The 22,128-nt window shown below is 37.5% G+C and overlaps 1 protein-coding gene across 19 annotated transcripts in view; it reads right to left on the bottom strand.

Annotated features, from left to right (window-relative positions):
• Positions 1-22,128, bottom strand: part of JMJD1C (jumonji domain containing 1C) — a 332,141-nt gene that overhangs the window by 125,917 nt on the left and 184,096 nt on the right. For 13 of the 19 annotated variants that reach the window (XR_005583114.1, XR_005583113.1, XM_039482607.1 and 10 more), the window contains one exon: positions 2,202-2,315. Coding sequence is in view for 10 of the 19 variants with exons in the window: in XM_039482607.1 (XP_039338541.1) it covers positions 2,202-2,315 (114 nt within the window). In the remaining 9 variants the exon portion in view is untranslated. Of the gene's footprint in view, positions 1-2,201; positions 2,316-9,323; positions 9,885-22,128 lie in introns of those variants that run through there. The other 6 variants (XM_039482603.1, XM_039482601.1, XM_039482605.1 and 3 more) reach the window with 4 other exon arrangements.

The raw sequence follows: 22,128 nt of genomic DNA, 5'->3' as shown, positions 1-22,128 counted from the left end.
TTAGAGAAATCTTATACTAGTATCCACTATATGTTATTGCTCATACTAGAGAGACCAGGTAGGTGAGGTAATATCTTTTATTGAACCAACTTCTGTTGGTGAGAGAGAAGCTTTCAAGCTACACAGAGCTATTCATCAGGTCAGCTTTGTGTAGCTCAAATGCTTGTCTCTCTCTCACCAACAGAAATTGGTCCAATAAAAGATATTATCTCACCCACCATGTCTCTCTAATATCCTGGGACTGACACAGCTACAACTCTGCATTGCTCATACTACGCCTTTTCAGTGAAAATAAGAATTCAGTTTCTGATATCAACAATCTGGAACAAAACTCCTCTCTCTTTAAAATAATAAGTAAAATATCTGTGAAACTAACTCCTCTTATTCAAGAAAATAAGAAATTAAAATGTCTTCTAAAGACAAAATCAAGGACTAACAACTCCAGGTAAGAAGATTATCCCGATTCTAGTGTAAACGAAAAACTCCTAAACCTAAAAGCAGTCTTAGAAAAAATTCAACGCAGCATCTTTAACCTTCAAATACCTATTTTAAAAATGGAATAGATACACCTCTACCTTGATATAACGCTGTCCTCGGGAGCCAAAAAAATCTTACCGCGTTATAGGTGAAACCGTGTTATATCGAACTTGTTTTGATCAGCCGGAGTGCGCAGCCCCGCTCCCCGGAATGCTGCTTTACCGCGTTATATCTGAATTCGTGTTATATCAGGTAGAGGTGTACAAATGTGCTACAAGATAGTGTATCCTACTTCTTTCCATGCTGTAATTATAATAGAATATTAATTGTAAATAATTATGATGTAGCCAGCATTTCACGTGACAAGCACATTTTTCAAGAACTACTTTATTACTTCTATACTGATTTACCACCCCAAACAAAACTCAGTTTTTTGGGGCAAGAACAAAGCCTCCCTGGCACCTATGCACTACACTTATTGCATAGCCAGGTGACTGTCAACTGATCAAAAATCAGATTGCTTTACAAGATGCAACATTTTCCCTCATACATTCACTTTTGCTTTGGTGTAAATTTGCTCAGATTGTTCTCTGGGAATCCAAAGCAACCTACTGCCAAAATAAGGATGCTTGCCACAACTGGAATAGCAAGATTGGAGGAAATAAACTCTCTCTCATGCAAAGCAAAAGACAATTATAGCAGACATTTTCTTAGTAAACTAAGAACAAGTTGACTCAGACAAATAGTTTTGAATTTGTTTAGGTTCCTCAAATATCAGTGATTCACGACAAAAGCATCAACCATTAAGTGAACTGAGAAATAGAATTCTATCTATATAGGTTGTATTTCCATTTTATTTCTTTAAGCCATGTATTTGGAAAAAATACTACAGTAATTCTGAAGGAGGGAGGAACATTATTGTGGTGTTGATCAGCCATTAACAATGTCTCTCAAACAGACTCAAAGTATTAACTTTGTATAACCTACAATAGAGAGACAGCTTACGGCAACTTTGCATTGGACTGATTATAGTCAGAGTAAAAATATATATTTTATATATCAGTATTCTATCCCTTTATATTTAACATGGACAAAATGTTTTGAAATCTTATCTTTAAAGAAAATCAAATTATATTTTTCTAACGATTCTGGTGACTAGATCCCTCACAAACACCATGTCTTAAACACATACACAAGTACATACTGAAAGTACTCCAATTTATTAGGGCTATGATTAAGAAATATGGAATGCTGGAATTGTGAAAACAAACTTAGAAACAGCAGCAATTATCCATTTATGTCACCCATGAGGGAGGAATCAGACTATTTTAAAAAAGAAAATAAACTACTGTAATTCAGTCTTAAGAGAATAATAAATAATCAAATATAATTGCACTACTTGAGTTTCAATGACCAAAGCACAGCTCCAGAAGAATAGACAATATACTGTTATCTACTCCATAATTAGCTGTATTGGTTAACTTTTAACACAGGTTAGCAATTTTATTTTGAAGGAGGATCTGTGACACACATGTAGTTTTTTTCCCTTTCCAGATTCACCAAAGTCTGTGAAATGGTGAGCACTTTGTTTCCACTGACCAACGGGAAACGAATGGGCTCAACATTACACAGGATTTGGCCCATAAAAAGCTTTTTAAAAATAAGGCACATGGGATTCAATTAAACTACATGACTTGTACTTGTACACTACCCATATTTCTTACCTGATAGGGCTGAAAGGCACTATCTTCAGTTACAAAATCCAGTTGTTTGTCCACAAGGAATTCTACTGCAGTGATTGAACTGTACACACTTTTTCCAACCAAGGGCTTGAATGTCTGAAAAAATAAAATTAACAAAAGCTAAGAATTTCAAAGAACCAAGATAAGATTTGGCTCCTCCTCTACTCCATTGTTCCAGCAAATATAAAATCATGTATGTTATTTATCAACCAATGTTTCATATGATAACAGCCATTATTTCTTTAATCCAAAACCGAGTTAATGATTAATAATCTCTTGCTCATTCAGAACAGCTAGTCATTTAAGATAGGAACCTGAACGTATTTTGCTTGTTTGTTTGCTCTGTCCGTGGAAAGACACGGGTGAGAACACAGAACTGCAATACATAGTCTTCCTTGTCCACATCGTTGTTGAGCAAGACTGTATTTACCACAGAAGATCAATGTTCCATTTCAAAGCACTGGTTTGTACCCTAGCTACACAGTTGCATATTCAGGTCGTCTCTTTCAGCCTGCAGGTCAGGCTTGCACAGAAGCATCTGCTTAAGACAACATGGTGGAAGGAAATGTAGGCATGAGACTGCACCCTTCATCTCTGCTGAAGTCTCTTCCACCATGCTTGGTCAGTTTCCCCACTCTTCTGTTTTCTGCTGCTTATATTGCCTCTCCTATTTTCATCTTCCCTTCTGCACTCCCTCCAAGCTACATTATTCCTTCCCCTACCAGCAATCAGACTCAGCTGCTCCAACACAGCAGCCTCAGACAGGACAGCTTTTAAGCCTCCAGTGACATGCTCTTCTCTCTCCTTGGAGGGCTTCTTCCACACTTAGAGAGAACTATCAGCTCCTGCACATTGACTCAGAGAATGATGTGCTTGTCCCAAGTGGAAATTCTGCTGCCTCCTCTGGCCCCAAAATGCTTTAGAACACTACCATTTAGTACAGGAAGGAGAATCTTACAGAGAATGAGTGGGAAGAAAGTATAACTGGGGAAGAAGGTTCCCCTTGAACAGTCACTCTGATCGGTGGGGGTGGAGTTTCCTGGATCAGAAAAAGTACAGTGACAGTGTGACTGGACAGGGGTGTACCAAAAGAAGGAGTTTGATGAGAGATTGGTGAGAGGAAATCCCGGGAAAGTGACTGAGGGTAGCGGAAAGAGATATGATGAGGTTGTGAAAATGGGCTGACAGCAGAAAGAGGAAGTGATTAAGGGACTGGGGGAAGACAAGAAAGGGAACTTTCAGCAAAGACAAAGTACATAATGCAACGGAAAAAAAGGGAAAGAAAGAACAGATGAAGAAAACTGTACAAGATAGAAAATCAGAAATGAGGGAATACAGGCAACGAAAGGAAAATACATCAAAACAGAGAGCATAAGGTAAGTATACAGGAGGAAAAAGGAAAAAAAAAGAAACAACACGCATACACTCAAAATGTATATGCCACATATGCGAGAGAGTATGTGTGCAAATGAGGGTGAACAGATAGCTAAAATAACGTGCCTGGGACAATCACACACAGAATTTTACTTCGGTCACCTAAACAGTGCCGCAATCATAATCTACACTGATATGTTAAACATGAAACAGGAAAAACTGGGAGCTAGCATCTCTGTAGCACCACTCCATTAAAACGTTTAGTAGCTCACCAACCAGGCAGGAGCTTCTCCATTATGAATCACTGTTCCACAACATGACATGTTGAATCTGTCTCTCCAAAACCCCTCCCCCCCCGCTTTTTTTTCAGTTGGAGTGCAAATCAGAAATTTCACATTTGCTTTATCTAAATCCAAATAGGAATATACTATGAAATCATCCTAAAAAGAGACTTAATTCTTCTTGAGAAAGCATACACTATACTAATAACTTCTCTAAAATAACAGAAATGGAAACAAAACCCCACCCTCTTAAACACTTCCTTTTAGAGATGTTTAAAAGTACAGAATGAAGTCTGCACAAAACCCAACTGGAAGGCAAAATTAACTTCACTGTTATTCATTTACAAATTAAGAATACCATCACCAGAGGTTACTTATGTTTTATTAGGGTGTTGTCTTGTTACTATTATCGGTTAAAAAAAAAATCTGCAGAGCTTAATAAGTCTGACACTTATACAGCAAATGAGGAGACATTCCCAGAGCCATGTATTAGTTTATTTTAACTACGTCCTATTTGGGGGAAGAGAGCTACTTTCTCTATATTTACCATGCAGATTTAGCACGCTACATTGCTCATTTCTGTATTTTCTTAATTATAACCCCTTCTATTACGGTCTCTGAGAAGGAAAAAAACTCACCAGCCAATCAGTAGTCCTCAAAAGTATGATAGCTATAGGAGATTATTTGTGGGAGGGGAAAGAAGATGAGAAGGGGCAGAAGGAAAAGAGACAGAGAAAAGAAAGAATGTTCTGGAATGTTGGGCAATCATGGATCCTCAATGGTTGGTAATTATGTAACTTCTAATACTTTACAGAATTCCTTTACTCAAGTTGTTTACATAAAGCTGGCCTTGGAATCGTTAGTCTTTTGAGTCAGTAAAGAATGGAGTTCAAACCCTATAATCTGGAACAAACCATATGTGCCAAAATACAGTTTTAAAGAACAAGCAGATTAACTTAACAATTCTGATGGTTTAGTTTTTTTATTTACTGATTAGCATCTGCATATTTACATATACTCTTCTACTTCTTCTTCAAACTGATTTCTTTACATTGCCTTAAAAATTTAAGTCAACAAAAATGATCCTATATACATATATCTGTACATAGAATGTAATTAACTAAACAAACAAACAAAAACCTATCTGGAGTGTGACCTAATGTTAGTCTTTTGAGCAATACTACATAGTACGTTACATATAAAACACTAGTTTATCTGATTGCATGTATTGTATGAAATGATCCCAAATCATGAATCTGTGAATGTGGGTCTCTACTCAGAAAAGTAATTTAATACTTACTAATTTAGTTTCTCTAACCCCCTTAATAGGCCAGCCCAGACAGTCTGGGAATATAAGTCCTCCTACCAGCAGACAGACAGAAAATAAACCAAAACTGTGCAATGCCACACCTCCTTATAACAGGGGTGGCAGGCCAGCTGAATGTGCTTAGTTTGAAATTTCCCAAGCAGTAATGGAAAACATTCTTATATAAAACATCTATAAAGAGAAGTCAGAATTCTTGGAAAAACAGTCCAGATTCCATCAACTCAGTGAGACTCCTGAACTGGAATATAGTAAGGGATTTGGAGAAGCAAAGCATCAAGTAAAAACCACTGTCATTCTTCAACTGTTCCTTCATTTTTCTACCTGCCAGCCCAGATAGTGGGAATTCCAATAAGCAGTATCCCACGCCACAGAAGACATAAAATGAGTAAAAAAAAATTGAGAGACTAATCAACTACAGCATGTAGGACTCAGCTACCAGAGGTTAGCAAGTCAAATATATAGTGACAAGAAAATATATACAAGGGAGGTCCAAGTGGCCTCTTTACAGGACTGTAGAGAAAAAGCTTCTTTACAAACCACAAACTAAGTCTCTTGAGAACCAGGTCTATTATGTGCTGGAAGTAGCAAAAACTGAACATCTTCAGCCTGCAACCAATTCTCCTTTACACAGGCAACACCACATAGCATTCCCTTTTTATTTCTTGTAGCCATATGCTACTAGGACTTAAAACCCTAAAGGCCTCAATTAAGCAAAACACTTAAGCACATACTTAAAGTCTATATCTATTCAAAACAGCACATAATTAACTTTAAGCAACATAGGACTTTGGAGTTTTTCTGAATTGGTGCCTCCTCTCCTGTTTACTTTTACTGCATTGCGATCCAGTGCTTCGCCAAAAGAAGTTCCATGAATACAAATGCTTTAGTTTCTTTATTACCAGTGTCATTAATACTTAATATATATAGTGCCTAAACTGACTTGCTCCTTCCTTACATCATCAAATAATGATTAACAGAGCTTTGTATCAGTGCATGCAGCAAAGTACCTGCCTGGAGGGGGCATCTAGCATAGCTCTCTGGCTGATAACACAATGCAACTTTCAGGTTTTTGTGACCTTGATGAAGAAATTGGGTGGATTAACATATTTAAAAAATTACTCTCATTGCCTAACAGAGGTTCTCAAACTTTTTCATAATGTGGGTCTTGTAGAAAAATTCCCCTCACCTCTGCAATCACACAAATCACCTCTCCCATTTATGATCACAGTACCCCTGTAACAACTATAGATATTGCTTACATAAAGTAAGTAGTATCAAGAAAACATATAATGTATTTTTAGATTTATTTAACCCAATTAAGCAGCTGGAAACAAAGTAGTCCACTACCATGTGATGAGCCAGCTCTCTGAAGACCATCAGCAAGAGAACAGAGGGCACCAGTGGGGTCCAGGGACCTTAAACTTGAGAACTGCTGTCTACAAAGTATTATTTTTAGAATGTCTACATTATTACGGTAGCTAATTTTCATTGCAAGGAATACTCAAGTTATAGCTAAATAAATAATTGTGTGGTTAGTTCATTCGGGTATGTTCAAATATTCAAGATGTAATATTAATTCATATTATTCAGGTGAGTATTGAACTCAAATGCCTAAAGCTCCACTCTTCATCTCACACTAAGGTCATTTAGGTATTATTCTTATATGGTGTATTGACCTTGTTAAAATACCCATTTGCCTAGTAAACATTTACAGCATTTTATCCATTAAAAAGTATTGAAATTAAATAACAGTTACTGTTTTTAACTAAAAGTGGCAATGTTAATATTCACCAGCTTTTGCTTTCTTTAGCAAAAAAAAAAAGAAAACTTCACGCATTTTTTGTTTAAACTATAATACTCAAAAAGAGCATACACACTAATTTTATATATGCTAGTAAGTAAACGTACTTTTCCATATATTATTTTCTAGTCAAACTGTTTAATTAAGATTACACAAACACTGGCCCATTCCCATTATGCGGCTTAATCATTAAACCTCCAAGCAGCTATATTTCCCCCCCAATAGCTGTTTGTTGCCATGATTTATACAAAGTAGTAATTTTATCAAGTAGCAAAAGATAAAAAGATAAATAAAATGAGATCTGAAATACAAGTTCATTTCTTATAACCTCTCTCTCATACAAGAGCCACACGTTTTTTGTATTTCCTGTGAGAGAGCTAGTCATTTTCCAATTTGGGAAAAAAACAATTTAGGACACATCCCAACTTTTCAACTTAGGTCAATGAGAATAATGTTTAACAACTGTTAGTACTGGCTAAAATTAGAAACTAAAATTATTAGAACCTCAGGAGTAATTAACTAGAGTTTCCTATTTTTTTAGGCCAAACTGGTGGGGCATTTTTGTTTTTGATATATCAAGCTGTGATGTATACAAATTCCTTCAACTATTATTTAAATAATTTGTTTCTACTATAATACACAAGTTCTACTGTACTAAATGACCTGAATCTACAAAGAGGTAAGCTAAATATTTACATTTAAGTAACTGCATTGATCTTGTAAGTAAAATATATATATATTTTTAAAGTATTTATCTCATGCACACAGTTAAAAAACCATGACACACATACCTTTATGATCAACTAAATATATTCTGATATATAAATTAATTTTAGTATTTACTATATACACTAGATACATTTTCATCTATGAATAATTTCTAACATGTTCTTAAAAAAAAGAAGGGCACTTCTAAAATCATCTAAATTCAACATACACCCGGTTTTAAGTGGCACACAATGTATCAATTATTCATCTAAATACTTAAGTCATCAGAAGCATAATCACATTCTACTGAAATGCCAACACACCATCTTCATATATGAAAACAAGAAATGATGTATGCATTTATTTTAATAAATGCAAAACTTAAATTCTGCTAACATTATTCTGGCTTTTCCAGTGAATTATTACTGAATATTTTATAGGTCTAAGTGCATTGGAATGTAAAGAAATGTAAATAGAACACATGCATAAGTAAGTAATTCAAGACTGGGCAGATCTATCATTCTGCTAGGTACTTCTATAGCCTTAGGGGGCTGCCATCTGACGAAAGTCACTATGGAATACAATTCTGGCCACAAAACCGCCTATAATTCAATACTACTGCAGAAGACTGTTAAAGTAACAGGAAAAATTGCTTTTATATTCTTTTCCAGCTCCAAATATAGAATATCTAACTACTGGTTACACAAATGGCACTAACGTGTCCACTAGCATATCACACACTGAACCAAACTAAAATAAATTCCCAATAGTGTGTGTGGATGTCTGCCTTATTATGGCCTACCACTACATAGGAAAAATGCTTAGAACAACTGTATCCTGTTTGGAGCTCCATGCTGCACTACATTCCATTCACATGAGAAAAAGCAGACCAGATGAGCCTTCCCTGAAAGGCATTTTTAAAATAAATCAGCCACAGTCCTTACAACACAATTGAGCTGCTCAGCACACACCATGTTGAAAGCACACTATTTAAAATGTAACAGGAAATACATACATCGTTTACATTATTTTTTCCATGATTTTTTAATTTACAACTGTACTCAATCCTTTAAGTATTTTTAGAAAACTACCTATATAAAAATCGGTTTCTGTTGACACCTTTTGCGTCTCACAAATACAAGGTTTGCAAACAACAAACATTAATATAACCAATACCCTAATATGATATGTTAAATAAAATTTGCAGTTAGTGTCCTATAGGAATGTCAAATCTAATCTCTCAGCCAGTTAGGGGTTTGGGACAACCACCAGAGTCGCTACAAGTGGGGTGCTACAAGAAGGAAAATCAGCATATCTGGAATAAAAATAAAACTAAAACTATTTAAAAACACTGAGTGAAGTAAGGGTAACAGCATACACAGGCTACCAGCAACTTCTTATACTGTATCTTTTTTTTTTATATTACTCCTTTGTAAATGTCCTATGAGAACTGAGTTTTATTAAAAACTATTTTTAAAAGTGAAATACTGTTTTGCTATATTTCTAAAACAGAGAAATCTCAAATAGCCCATTCCACACTCGGTGAAGAAAAAAATTCTACAATTAAGTATTAATTAATAAAAGACCAGAAAAGAACAAAATATAAATCTTACTTTGTACTCGATAGTCTCAAAGTAGCTTTCTTTGAAGTCATGGCAGTCATATAGCTGGTAAATCTCCCATTTGTTCTAGAACAGTGTTTTCACAGGATCTCACCCACTCATACACACCACTTTAGTCTTCAAAATCAAAAGAAAATGGTTTTTAATCAACTATTTCCGGAATCACTTGCATCTTCGACCCTGAACATTCAGAAAAGCTAAAATGAAAACCAAGCCCAGACTGTAACCTAACAAGTATTCGACGAGCAAATCCTGTCTCCCTCTCAGCCCTGGCACGGAGGCGGATTACAACTCGGTCTTTGTCAACAACAGTGTGGTGTTAACGACTGAGAAATCCTGCAGCTGAAGCACTATTGCGTCCCCAGATCTGGGTCATGATAATTTCTGCCGAGGCCGCTTACATAACCAAGCAGACACTCCAAACAGACAGCACAGCCAGACAGCAGCTAGATATCCACAGAAAAAAGCCTCTTGAAGGATACTTCTCTCTGCCTGGAAACAGTGCAGTAGATTCCAGCAGCGCAGACAGCCAAGTGAGAAACCAGCTCTTTGCTTAGGGCATGTTGAAAGAAGGGAAGAGGCGGTGCTCTGTAAACTGTAACTAATCCCCCGTCACAGGTGGTGATGGAGTCACTTCCAGCACGAGTCACATTACTGATTACTCATTTGGCTGGCCAGAGAGAGTGGGTCATAATTTTAACTACAGACAAAACCAGACTAGTGGTGAGACTGACAGCTCAAGTTTACTGTCCTTGCCATACAGCAAATGCAGATATCAAGTTTTCACTTTCCCGATTTACTTGAAAGAGACAGGATATAAGAATACAAATGGTAGGCCTCTGGTGTCTGTCTCGCTCCTAAAGGAGAATGTCAATTTGAATTTTAACACCCCAGCCATTCTACAATTTTATAGAAAACTGCTACTAAACAATTCTGATTTCCTAAACTGTTTTAGATACAAGAGCAGTTATTGGATCTAACTTTTAGCAAAGATAAGTAAAACACAATTTGTCCAGTGTATTAGTATTTTACAAAATCTAAATTTTCTCTTTTTCAAATCTCTGTGTAATAAACAATGTAAACAGCTTTGAGGCTGCTGATTTTTTTTTTTAAGGCCCACACCAGAAACCTAACTTAGTTTGCTGTGCATTCACTATTATTATTATTATTATTATTATAAAAGTGCCAACAAATTGCCCTAAAACTGTGAAAAAAAAGATGGGTGCAAGATAATAGCTTTAATACAGGACTGATTTAAGACCAGCAAGCACTCAGATCAGAAGACGGTAAGGTAAACTACATTCATAGCCAGGGGATTAAGCTATATGTCATTTGCTGCTACAATCCCACCACATTACAAGATGAAATGGATTTGTGAAGTCTGGCAGGGTTTTACTATTTGGAAGCCCTTTAGTTTCCCACAATATATGTTAACAGCTTATAAGTGATGCAAAAGAAAAGGGGAGTTTTAAGTATACATTTTTTCCCCACTTTCTGATTACAACCACCTAGCTGCTCTCCGCTGACAAATACTTACAACTCAATAGAAATGTGTGTTTTGCTGCTGTTGTACAGGAATTACCAACTTACATGTACAGTTACAATAAACAAAAAGACATGACAGATTTTATTTGATAACTTGCCACAAATTACTGTAAGTTTGATTCTACATGCTGTGTGCTTATTAGTTATTATCGTTTGCATTAAAAACAAAATGAACAATGCACCAGACTTTCTAAAGAGGAAAAAAATGTGTGGGGTGCAGCATCTAATATAAAAAACTGCTTCCAAATAAGTTATTCTAAAATTCAGCAATTATGCTCATAATCTACTTTTTGGTTTTAGTTCACATACACAACAGGTAGAAAAAATCATAAGGAAGGTTGGGATTGCCAAACATAAGGCATTATTTCCTCCAAACTCTTTAAACAAAAACAGTGGTACATTATTTTATAGGAGTGGGGGGAAGACATGTAATTTGCCAAGAAAAATATGAAATCAATTTTTGACTACCCCTGTTCTCATACTGAATTATTCCAAATGACAGATGTAACAGTGAATTGGAATGCAATCAATATACCAAGATGTGGAACCATAAAATAATGTGAGGGTAAAAATTAAAGGTGAACTGAAAGGTCTTTTGCTCACTAAAGACATTCTTCAGGGTAGAGTTTCTTCCATAACAGTTCATGATACCTTACACACAGAACCAGTGCATCAAACCATCATATTTGTACTCACTTTAGGACATTACCTAGCCTAAATTAAGGCTGCGTAACTGCACTTTAATTCAAGGGGACACTTATCCCCTCCTCAAAAATAATTTGAGTTTTGGTATTCCTTGGCCTTCTAGGCCTGCCAGTTCCAAGTGATAGAATCAGAATGGCTCAACTCAACTGCCACATATGGCAATCGGGGTTTTAGGAATATCAGGAATGTTTTAAAGACATTCCTGATACCTGCAGACTGGATAATTATTTGATTTCAATAGCTAGGGAAATCAATTTAAACAGGCTACATGGACCCCAAATTACATCGTTAGCAGAACTCATCCAGGGAAAGGTGATTTCAAGAGGTCTATTGGACTAAATGTAGCTGTTCACAATCAGAGTTATCTGAATGTGTGGGGAAATGTTTAGGAGGGATGGATAGTGCCTTCTTCCACCACTGACAGATGATCAGAGGTGGAAGGTCTCCTAGATATACTTGGCCCTGCCTTAGTACAGGGGGCTGGACTATTTGACCTCTTGAGATCCAGTCCTACATTTCTATGATTTTATATTCCTAACCAGCAATCAAGGATACGAGAGCTCTTCCTCATCCCCACTAAAGAAATATTTTAAAATAAATACTTTAGTCACACTAACTTCACTAGATTTTCTTTCTATCTTTTTTTGAAACACTGCAACTACTTTCACTTTCTGGTCATGAGAAAAGATGGTAGCAGAGAAGAAACAATGGCACTTCTTTGGACTTTATTTACACCAACTTCATACATTTCTTGAGAAGCTCATCAATTCTCTGGCACTACAGCAGGACTTGCCTCACTTCCTTATGCTTCAGGGATAATCATATCAAATAGTTTAGCTCTGTGAAAGCTTCTCTTATTGACATGACTTGGAGTTGTGGGATCAGCAGCTATAAAAATCAGGACTTTAGCGATTAGCGATATCAGCTCTTTCAGGGGAAACAGAACCTTGGCTTCAAATCTTGTCAAGCAAGCAAGAAATAAACAGCATTTTGTTTTTAAATTATTATTTTTAATTCTATACCTGCACTAGGCTAATACTTTGGTATCTTAGTTTTTAAAAAGCATTTTAGTTCAACCTTTAATAAGATGACTGTAGTTGTAGACCTCCCTAAAGAAAAATATACTGCTACTTCTTTTACTAACTACTTCCATTCACCTAGGCCTTCCCCACCCCCCCTTTACTAAGCCTTTAAGTAAGAGTTCTACTGCTACAATTTATTCCAATAAGTTAAAACAACTGGAATATGCCTGTTACAAAGCACAATATATTTTTGTGATATTTAATTACTGAAATTCTGAACTCTCTGCAGAACATCTGTCACAAAGCAGACAATTCTTAATATCCAAGGCAGGCACTTGTTAAAATATAAATCACAAGGCTGTCTGGAGGGCTGACAAGTTTGAGTGTTTGGACAAAGCTTTATTAATAGACTGCAACTTAATAACAAAGAAAATTACTATCTAGTGTAGCAATGCTTTTGCACACTAACATGAACATATTTTGCTAAAAATACTTAAATAGAACCACGTCAATGGAATAGTAGCTAAAGGTAAATGATAAATTAATTTCCATTTTAGTATTTTATTTTACAGTGTTCTCAGTGAAAATCCACTAACCATGTTAAGGACCTCTATATACTGAGGTAGTTAAAACTGGTGCAAACATCTATGGTAGGTCCACTGCACCAAATATAAAAAGATTTACACCAGCGTGGCCTACTCTTGTAATTTACAACAATATATTTTTTAAATCAGTGATGTAAAACCACTCAAGATAAAATTAATATATCAGTTAAAAATGAGTGTCTTATAACATGCAATATGTAGGTGACTTATTTCTGAGACTGACAGAAAACACTAATATTTGAGTTTGTTGTTGAAAACCACAAACTTTTACACTTGAACAGCAGCTTATTTTACAGTTATATACATTATTTCAGCACTAGTTTAAATCAGCATTTGCTTCATTTCACAATCAGGCATAAACTCTGTCAAACGATCCATATCATAAACTTAAAAAACAGAGCTGTCTTTGTTCCTTGGCACTGCCAGTCCCCTATGGAATCAAGCAGCACACAGAACTGCACTTGGCAAACAATCCGTGACCTTCAATTACTATCTTGGCTTACTGCCATAGGATTCATGTGTTACTGGTAACAGTGTACCTATTTTACAGAAAAACCTTCGAACTAGCTTAAAATCTATGAAAATTTATCCAAACATTTCAGCCATTAAAGAAAATTGTATCATAATTTGTTACTTTTGCTACTACTAAAAATTTCTTTGGTATAGTCCAAGAACACACTCAACTCTTTAATCTGAAACTATATGTGTGTGAGACAATGTATTTCAGATTTTGTGTTTTTAGAATTTTGGTTGAAAAAATCTAGGTGAAATAACAGCAATTTCAGTTTTACGATTATATGTCATAATTTTTTAACATTTAAAAAAACATACATGACTCACCAGGAGCTTTATGGTTTACATCTATGTTTATTTGGGTTTAGGGTGAAGTTAAGAGCGTCAGCTGCAGTACAGGGCATAGCAACATATATTTATTATGTACATTATTGTAACGCCCAGGACCCTCAGTCGTTGATCAGGAACCTCTTTTGCTCTGTGCCATACAAACAGAATAAAAAGATGGTCCTCACCCCAAAGAGCTTATGGTCTAAATATAAAACAGGAGACAATATAACGTGAACAGACAGACCAATAGGGGAGTACATCCTTGACCCATCAGCTGTCTTTGACCCAGTCAACCAAGCTCTTCTTCATTAAATCTTGTCCTCCTTTGGCTTCTGAGACTCTTTCCTTTCCCAGTTCTCCTCCAACCTCTCTAATCACTCCATCACTGTTACCTTCAGAGGACTCTCAACATCCCATCCCACTTTCTGTGGGGGTTCCAAAGGACTCTGATCCTGATCCCCATCTCTCTTCCCTCTACATTTTATCTCTAGATAATCTCATGTGCAAACACAAATTCAACTATCGTGTAGAAACTGACCATTCAGATTTCCTCTCTACTCCAAACCTGTCTCCTTCTGGCCAAACTGAAATCTCAACCTGTCTCTCTGACATCTCTTTTTGGATATCTAGCTATCAGCTCAAGCGCTACATGACTAAACAGAACTCAATCTCCCTCCCTGCCACTTCCTTTCTTGATCACTGTGGACACACTATCGTTCTGCTGGTCACTCAGGCCCATAACCTGTGTGTCATCTTTGACTCAGACCTCTCCCTAGGTCCCCACTTCCAGGCTTTCTTCATAACACTTCTAAGATACGGCCTTTCCTACCCATCTGCCCAGTTAAAACTCTCATATAGACTCTTAACGTGTATTGCAACATTCTTCTTTCTGGCTTTGACTAATGTAATCTTGCCCCATTCACATCCATTCAGAAAGCTGCTGCAAAGATCATTCTTCTAACTCTCACCATTCTACTCCTCTATTGGAATCCCTACGCTCGCCCCTCTTTTATTCCACAAACATAAGCTACTTGTCTTCAATTTCTACTCCTGAGGGAATCCTGCACCAAAAAATTAAAAATTCTGCACACAATATTTTTAAATTCTACAAATTCTATTAGTCAATAAATAAATGTGGCTCCAGCATGGCACAGGCCACTGGCTGCATTGAGGTGGGAGATCACCCTGAAGCCTCCACCTCCCCTGGTATTGGGACTTGGCAGTGAGGCTGCACCTCACCCTGAGACAGTGCAAGGGCTGGGCCTACCCCAGAAATACCCCTGGGCCCTGCCCCTCTGCGCCAGGTGTGGGTGGGCAGACTCAGCCCAGCAGGAACTAAATATGGAGGGATTTGAGGGGGGAGGGATCCAGACCTGGGGCGAGAGGTTTCAGTGTGGGGCAATCTGGCTGTGGGCAGCTCAGCGGGAGACATGCACAGAGGCTTGTTGCAGGGTTCCATGTGCTGGGGCAATGGGACTCTGCAGGGGATCCAGGTGAAGTTGGTTGAGGCTCAGGAGGAGGGGCTCGGTGTGGGGAGATGCAGCTCAGCGGGGGGGTTCTGGGTGTGGGAGGCTCAGTTGGGGGGTCCAGGTGCCGGAGGAGTGGGGCTTGGGAGAGTGGGCGTCCAGGTGCAGCTAGTTGGGGATCACTGGGAGGGGTCCAGGTGTAGAGACGTAGGGCTTGTCAGAGTGAGGGTTTGATGGGCCTACTTAATGGGGGAGCCCCAGCTGCTGCAGAGGAGACGCCACATGCCGGACTCCTGCTTCCCCCCACAATTCCCCCATTGTCCACTAGTTACATTTTTAAACAAGCACCTTAGTGCTTCCTATCATGCAACCTTTCATGTTTGGGAGAAGTTCCCCATGACCATCTGGCTAACTAATTCATTGTCTCCCTTCAGATTCCTCCTTAAAACTCTCTTTCTGTGATGCCTACAAAATAAATGTACGAGTTAGGCCGCTGAGGTGCTGAGACCACTGTCAGTCATGCTGACCATAGCCTTATTGTTTTCTTGTAGTTCCCCATCTACCTATTAGTCTGCATCCATTTATTGTCTTTTATGTTTATAACAGTAAAACCTTTGGGGTAAGGACTATCTTTTTATTTGGTGTTAGTATAGCACCTAGCACAATAGGGTCCTGGTCCATGACTAGGGCTTCTATTCGCGCTTTATAATGTATATATAATTTATAAGTGAAGACAAATAATAAACCACCACCACCTTAAGGGACTGACGCCTATCTTCCATAGAGCAAACCAGTCAGAGAAGCGAGTATGCTTTCCCACACTGCTTTGCCAATATTCTTCAACCATCTTTTCTGGAAGTACCCTGAAGATTCTTCAGTGTTGAAGCCTTGTGACGGACATGAGATGATAGAAGTGTGGAAACTTCAAATATTATTATAAAGAGGTGTGCTAGATACTATGCACATGGATTATTCATAGAATATTATTTCTTTAATTGTTATATGTATCTGTGAGCTAGGAATGGTATTCTGGTTTCATGGGGGAGGATTAACAGAGCTTTTTGTAGGAACTAAAATCACTGAGGGAGAGGTTATTAATGCAAATTCCTAGACAGGTAAATAACTCAGCAGGGAATTGCATATACTGGTTTTAACTGGGTTCAAGAGGCCTGGCAGACAAAAGACTATGAATTATATAAAGAGGCAGCCTGAGCTTACGTAGGGGGGACCCTTCTCAATCTATGAACTGACATGTATTTAGTCTTGTAGGTCAAGTAGTGCAAGTGTGTGCTGTGGTGTTAAATGTTGAGGATTCAAAGTCTGATGATGCATGACTGAGGGATTGTTAAAGCTGCACAAAACAGAATTTGCTTTTGGGAAAAGATGGGGTTCACCTGACCAAGAAAAGGAAAAGCATCTTCACACACTGGCTCATCATTTTAGTGAGAAGGGCTTTAAACACGTTTCAAAGGGTGCAAGTGATGAAAGCCCACAGATAAGTATAAAAAAGGCAACCTTAACAGAGGGTTAAGATGTTGGGAGAGGGACATGGAAAATTACAATAGGGTCAACAGGAGCAACAAGAGAGAAATCAGTGGGGAAATGTGCTCAACATCTTAGATGTCTATACGCATATGCAAGGAATATGGGGAATAAATATGTACTAATATTTCTAGTTCTTAAGATAAATTATGACTTAACTGGCATCAGAGACTTGGCGGCATAAGTCTCATGACTAGAATAATGGTATACAGGGATATAGCTTGTTCAGAAAGGACAGATAAGAAGAGAGGAGGTGTTGCATTATATACACACTTATCCTGAGGTTCAGAAAGAGGTGAGAGGCAGAACAGTTGAGAGTCTCTGGGTAAAGATAAAAGTAAAAAATAGGGGTGGTATCAAGGTAGGGGTCTTCTATAGACCACGAAATCAGGAACAAGGAGGTGGCATTTCTAGAACAAACAAAAGAACTATTCCAAACACAAGACATGGTAGTAATGTGGGATTTTAACTACCCAAACATTTGCTGGCAAAGTAATATGGCAAAACGCAAAATTTCTAATAAGTTCTTGGAATGTGTTGGGGACAACTTCTTTCAGAAGATGGAGAAAGTAACTGGGGAACACGTATTTTAGACTTGATTCTGATGAACAGAGACTAACTGGTAACGAATACTGAAGGTGGAAGACAATTTAGGTGAAAATCATCATGAAATGATGATTTCATGATTCTAATAAAAGAAAGGAGTGAGCAGCAGAATTTTATTTTTTTTTTTTTTTAAATCAAACTTGGGGAAACTGTTAGGTAAGGTCCCCTTGGAAGAAAATCTAAGGGAAAAGGGAGTTCAGGAGAGTTGGCAGTTTCTCAAAGAGACAATATTGAAAGAAGAACTGCAAACTATCCCGAGGTGAAGCAAAGATATGAAGAATAGTAAGTGGCCAAGATAGCTCCCTCGGGAGTCTTTAATGACCTGAAAGTGAAAAAGGACTCCTACAAAAAAATGGAAACATGGATGAGTTGTTAAGGAGGAATACACGAGAAGAGCACAAACATGTAGAAACAAAAATCAGAAAGGCTAAGGCACAGATTTTAAATAGAGATGGGACCGTTGTGATCAATCAACCTGATCTCCTGTATAACACAGGCCACAGAACTTAGCCAAAATAATTCCTTTATACAAGAGCATCTCTTTAAAAAAAAAACAAAAACTTGAGTTAAAAATTGCCAGTGATGGAGAATCTATCACAATCTTTGGTAAACTGTTCAAACGGGTAATTACTCTTACTGTTAAAAAAATGTTTGCCTTATCTCCCATCTGAATTTGTGTAGATTCAACTTCCAGCCATTGGATTGTGTTCTACCTTTGTCTGCTAGACTGAAGAGCCCATTATCAAATAGTTCTTTCCAATACAGGTATTTATAGACTACGATCAAGTCACCCCTTAACCGTCTCTTTGTTGAGCTGAACAGTTTCAGTTCCTTCAGTCTAGCACTATCAGGCACTATTTTCTAATCGTTCAATCATTGTCATGTCTCTTAACCCTCTCCAATTTATCAACATCCTTCATGAACAGTGGACACCAGAACTGGACACAATATTCCAGGAGCTGCTGCTAAATACAGAGGTAAAATAAACTTCTCTACTCCTACTCAAGATTCTCCTGTTAATGTATCCAAGGATTCCATTAGCTCTTTTGGCCACAGCATCACAATGGGAGCTCATGTTCAACTGATTATCCACCATGGCTCCCAAATCTTTTTCAGTCAATGCTTCCCAGGGTACAGTCTCCCATCCTGTAGAGGGGGCCTACATTCTTTGTTCCTAGATGCATACACTTACATTTAGCATGAACTAACATGGATATTGGTTGCTTGCACCTAGCTTATCAAGCGATTCAGATTGCTCCATATCTGTGATCTGTTCGCTTACTTATTTACTACTTCTCAATTCTGCCACATCTCTAACGACACAGTAATTATTTTGTTTTTTTCCAGGTCATTAATAAAAATGTTAAAATAGCTTAGGGCCAAGAACCATTTCCCTGTGAGAACTCACTCTATGATATTCCCAGTTTACAGTTACACTTTGAGACCTATCACTTAGCCAACTCTTAGTCCATTTAATGTGTGCCATATTAACTTCGTACCATTCTAGTTTAATCAAAATGTTGTGCAGTACCAAGTCAAATGCCTTACAGAAGTCTAAATATATTATATCAACATTATTACTTTTCCCAAGCTTCTAATATCATCCAAAAAAGATAAAGTTATACAGGATCTATTTTCCATTAACCCACAATGACTGTAATTAGATTATTCTGCTTTAATTCTTTATAAACCGAGTCCTGTATCTGCTGCTCCTTTATCGTGTCCAGGATCAATGTCAAACTGAAAAGCCTATAATTACAGAGATCACCCCATTTACCCTTTTTTTAATACTGGCACAACATTAGCTTTCTTCTAGGCTTCTGGAACTTCCTCGGTGTTCCAAGACTTATTGAAAATTAACATTCATGGTCCAGCGAGCTCCTCACTCAGCTCTTCTAAAACTCTTGGATACAAATTATCCAGACCCACTGATTTAAAATGTCTAACATTAATAGCTGTCGTTTAACAGACTCCTGAGTTGCTCTTGGAATGGAAAGTGTGTCATCATTATATGATATAACTGCATCTGTTTTCCCCCAAAAATACAGAATAGAAATAGTTATTGAACATTTTTGCCCTTTCTGCATTATTATTGATAATTCTATCGTTTCCATCTAATAATTAACTAACACCATTGTTAGGATTCTTTTTGTTCCTAATGTATTTCAAAACTTTAAAAACTCCTTTTATTGTCCTTACCTCTGCTGGTATAGATTTTGCCATGTGTCCCTTTGCTTCCCTTATCAATTTTCTACACCTCATAGCTGCTGATATATATTCATTAATACCGATTTCCCCTTTTCTTCCATTTGCTGATATACATATAAAAATAAAATAGCTGCTTTCACTTCCCCTGTAAGCCAGGTGGTTGTTTTGTTTTGTTTTTAAAACCAGTATGGCCTTCTTTCTTGATTCTGGCTTTTGGGGCATCTAGTAAAGTGTTCTTAAACTATTCCCAATTGTCATTTTTTTTTGTTTAAATTATTCCTCCCAACTGATTTGGTGCATAACTGTTTTCAGCTTTGGAATACTTAACCTTTAAAAGCACCGAGTATATATTACTTCACCTATAAGGCTCCATATGTGATTAAATCATCTCCCCCCCATCTTCCCCCCAACACTCCTGCTCAACCTCTGAGAAACTCAGACTGATCCATAATCTCAACAACTAGCTTCTCCACCTTCTTACATTAACTGAACTCTGGGCTCTCCTTCTGATTTAGCATCTGTCACTGCCTTCTCTTTCTCACTTCTCACAACCTGAAAGTCATTACACCAAACTTGGGCTCTGCCTTTCATCCTCCCACTATTTCCTGCCTCGTCTTGCCCCACATCCCTACTCTTTCAGATCTTAGGGATGTTTCATTGCCTCACATTGGTTTTATCTACTACTTCCCTAAGCCTCTCCTCCTTTCTGGCAGAGTTTAAACTCCTGTGTCACTTTCTTTCCCTCACCTTAGTATTCACCACCCACATCCTGGGTGACAAATTTCCACAGCAACCATTCCTCTTAATCCTCCTGCTTCTCAGTTCCTCTTGCTAATCTCCCCTAATCTCAAACTTTGGTCTGATTTCCCTGTTCACCAGTTTAGTCACTTTCCTAATTTTTTCCCCTTTTTTTAAACCAAAAACCTCGCTTTCTGATTGCCCTGTTTATTCTCCTTCAACATAATTCCTTCTCCTCTTTTTTCCCTATCAAAAAATGGGATGGTCTTTTAAAGGAATTGGGCTTAGCCCCATCTGTGACTAAACGGTTGCTTCCCAGTTGATGAGTCAGGACAGGTATCTTGTGATAACTTGTAGATCATCTGGTCCTGGGAGTATAAGCAGCTCAGTTAAGGAGAAAGCCCTGCAGGCAGCAGGGTAGGAGATCCAAGGTCAGAGGAAAGGACCTGCAAAGGCCTGGCTGGAGCTATTTGAAGTGCAGGGCAGAAGCTTCAAGAGAAAGAGGCTTAAAGAAACCCCAGACAGCAAAACCTGGATTTTGAGAAAGAACTGTTGAGGCCAGGAAGGAGCTGAAGAAACTAAAAGTGGGGAAAAGCTTCTTTTGATTTGATATCTGGTTTACAATAAACCAGACCCAAAATGGGATTTTATTTGATTTATAAATGTCTGGATGCAGGTTCTGAGAACCCCAAGAAGAGGAAACCGAGGCACATTTTTACTTCTCTGCTCCCTTCACAACCCTTTCCTCTTATCTTTATTTGCTCTCTTCTGTTGACATCTTCTGTTATTCTGTTGAATAACAATTGTAGAATAATTTGATTACTTTTGTGATGTATTTTGAATAAACTATTTACTGTATAATTTAAATATGTGCCCAACTTACAGAGCAAGGAAAATACATTTTTATATATGAATTTCATGATTTTTCTTCAAATAATCTAAACCCATTTCATTTGTTTGAATCAAGTCTACTTTCAATTTTACTGTCCTACCTTCTCAGTGTGTTGTCCCCTCTTAAATCTACAATCTTGTCTCTTCCCCTTCATTCTCTACTTATCTGTTCTTATATCACTGAATACAACTGCTAAATGTCTCACAACTAAGCCAACTTCCACAGCTTTAAACTTACTCTCACTTCTTAACTCTTTCTAAACCCCTTTCACCGCTTAGTTTACTTTTATGCTACCAACCCCTGACAACCATCTCTCTTCCACAAACCCTTCTTTCACTTCTTCCTTCCTACTTTTATCCTGCTAGTCAGGATTTCAACTTCTTCAAAATCAAAATTTAAAAAATATTCAGCTCTCTCATCTCATATTTCAGTTTCTTTTCTTTCACATTTCTGTCATTCACTCTTAAGTTCTCTTTTACGCTTTGCTTCTAAACTTTCAACCTGTCATGACCCACTCCCTTCTGACCTAATACCATTTCAGATTCCCTACTTCCCTCACTTTCTCTTCTCTAACCAAGTTCATTTCCCTCTACATTCAGTCTTATTGTCCCTGCCCTCTCAGAC

Source organism: Mauremys reevesii, linkage group 7 (genome assembly GCF_016161935.1).
Source record: "Mauremys reevesii isolate NIE-2019 linkage group 7, ASM1616193v1, whole genome shotgun sequence".
Taxonomy (NCBI): Eukaryota; Metazoa; Chordata; order Testudines; family Geoemydidae; genus Mauremys; species Mauremys reevesii.
This window is presented reverse-complemented; position numbering and strand designations above follow the sequence as displayed.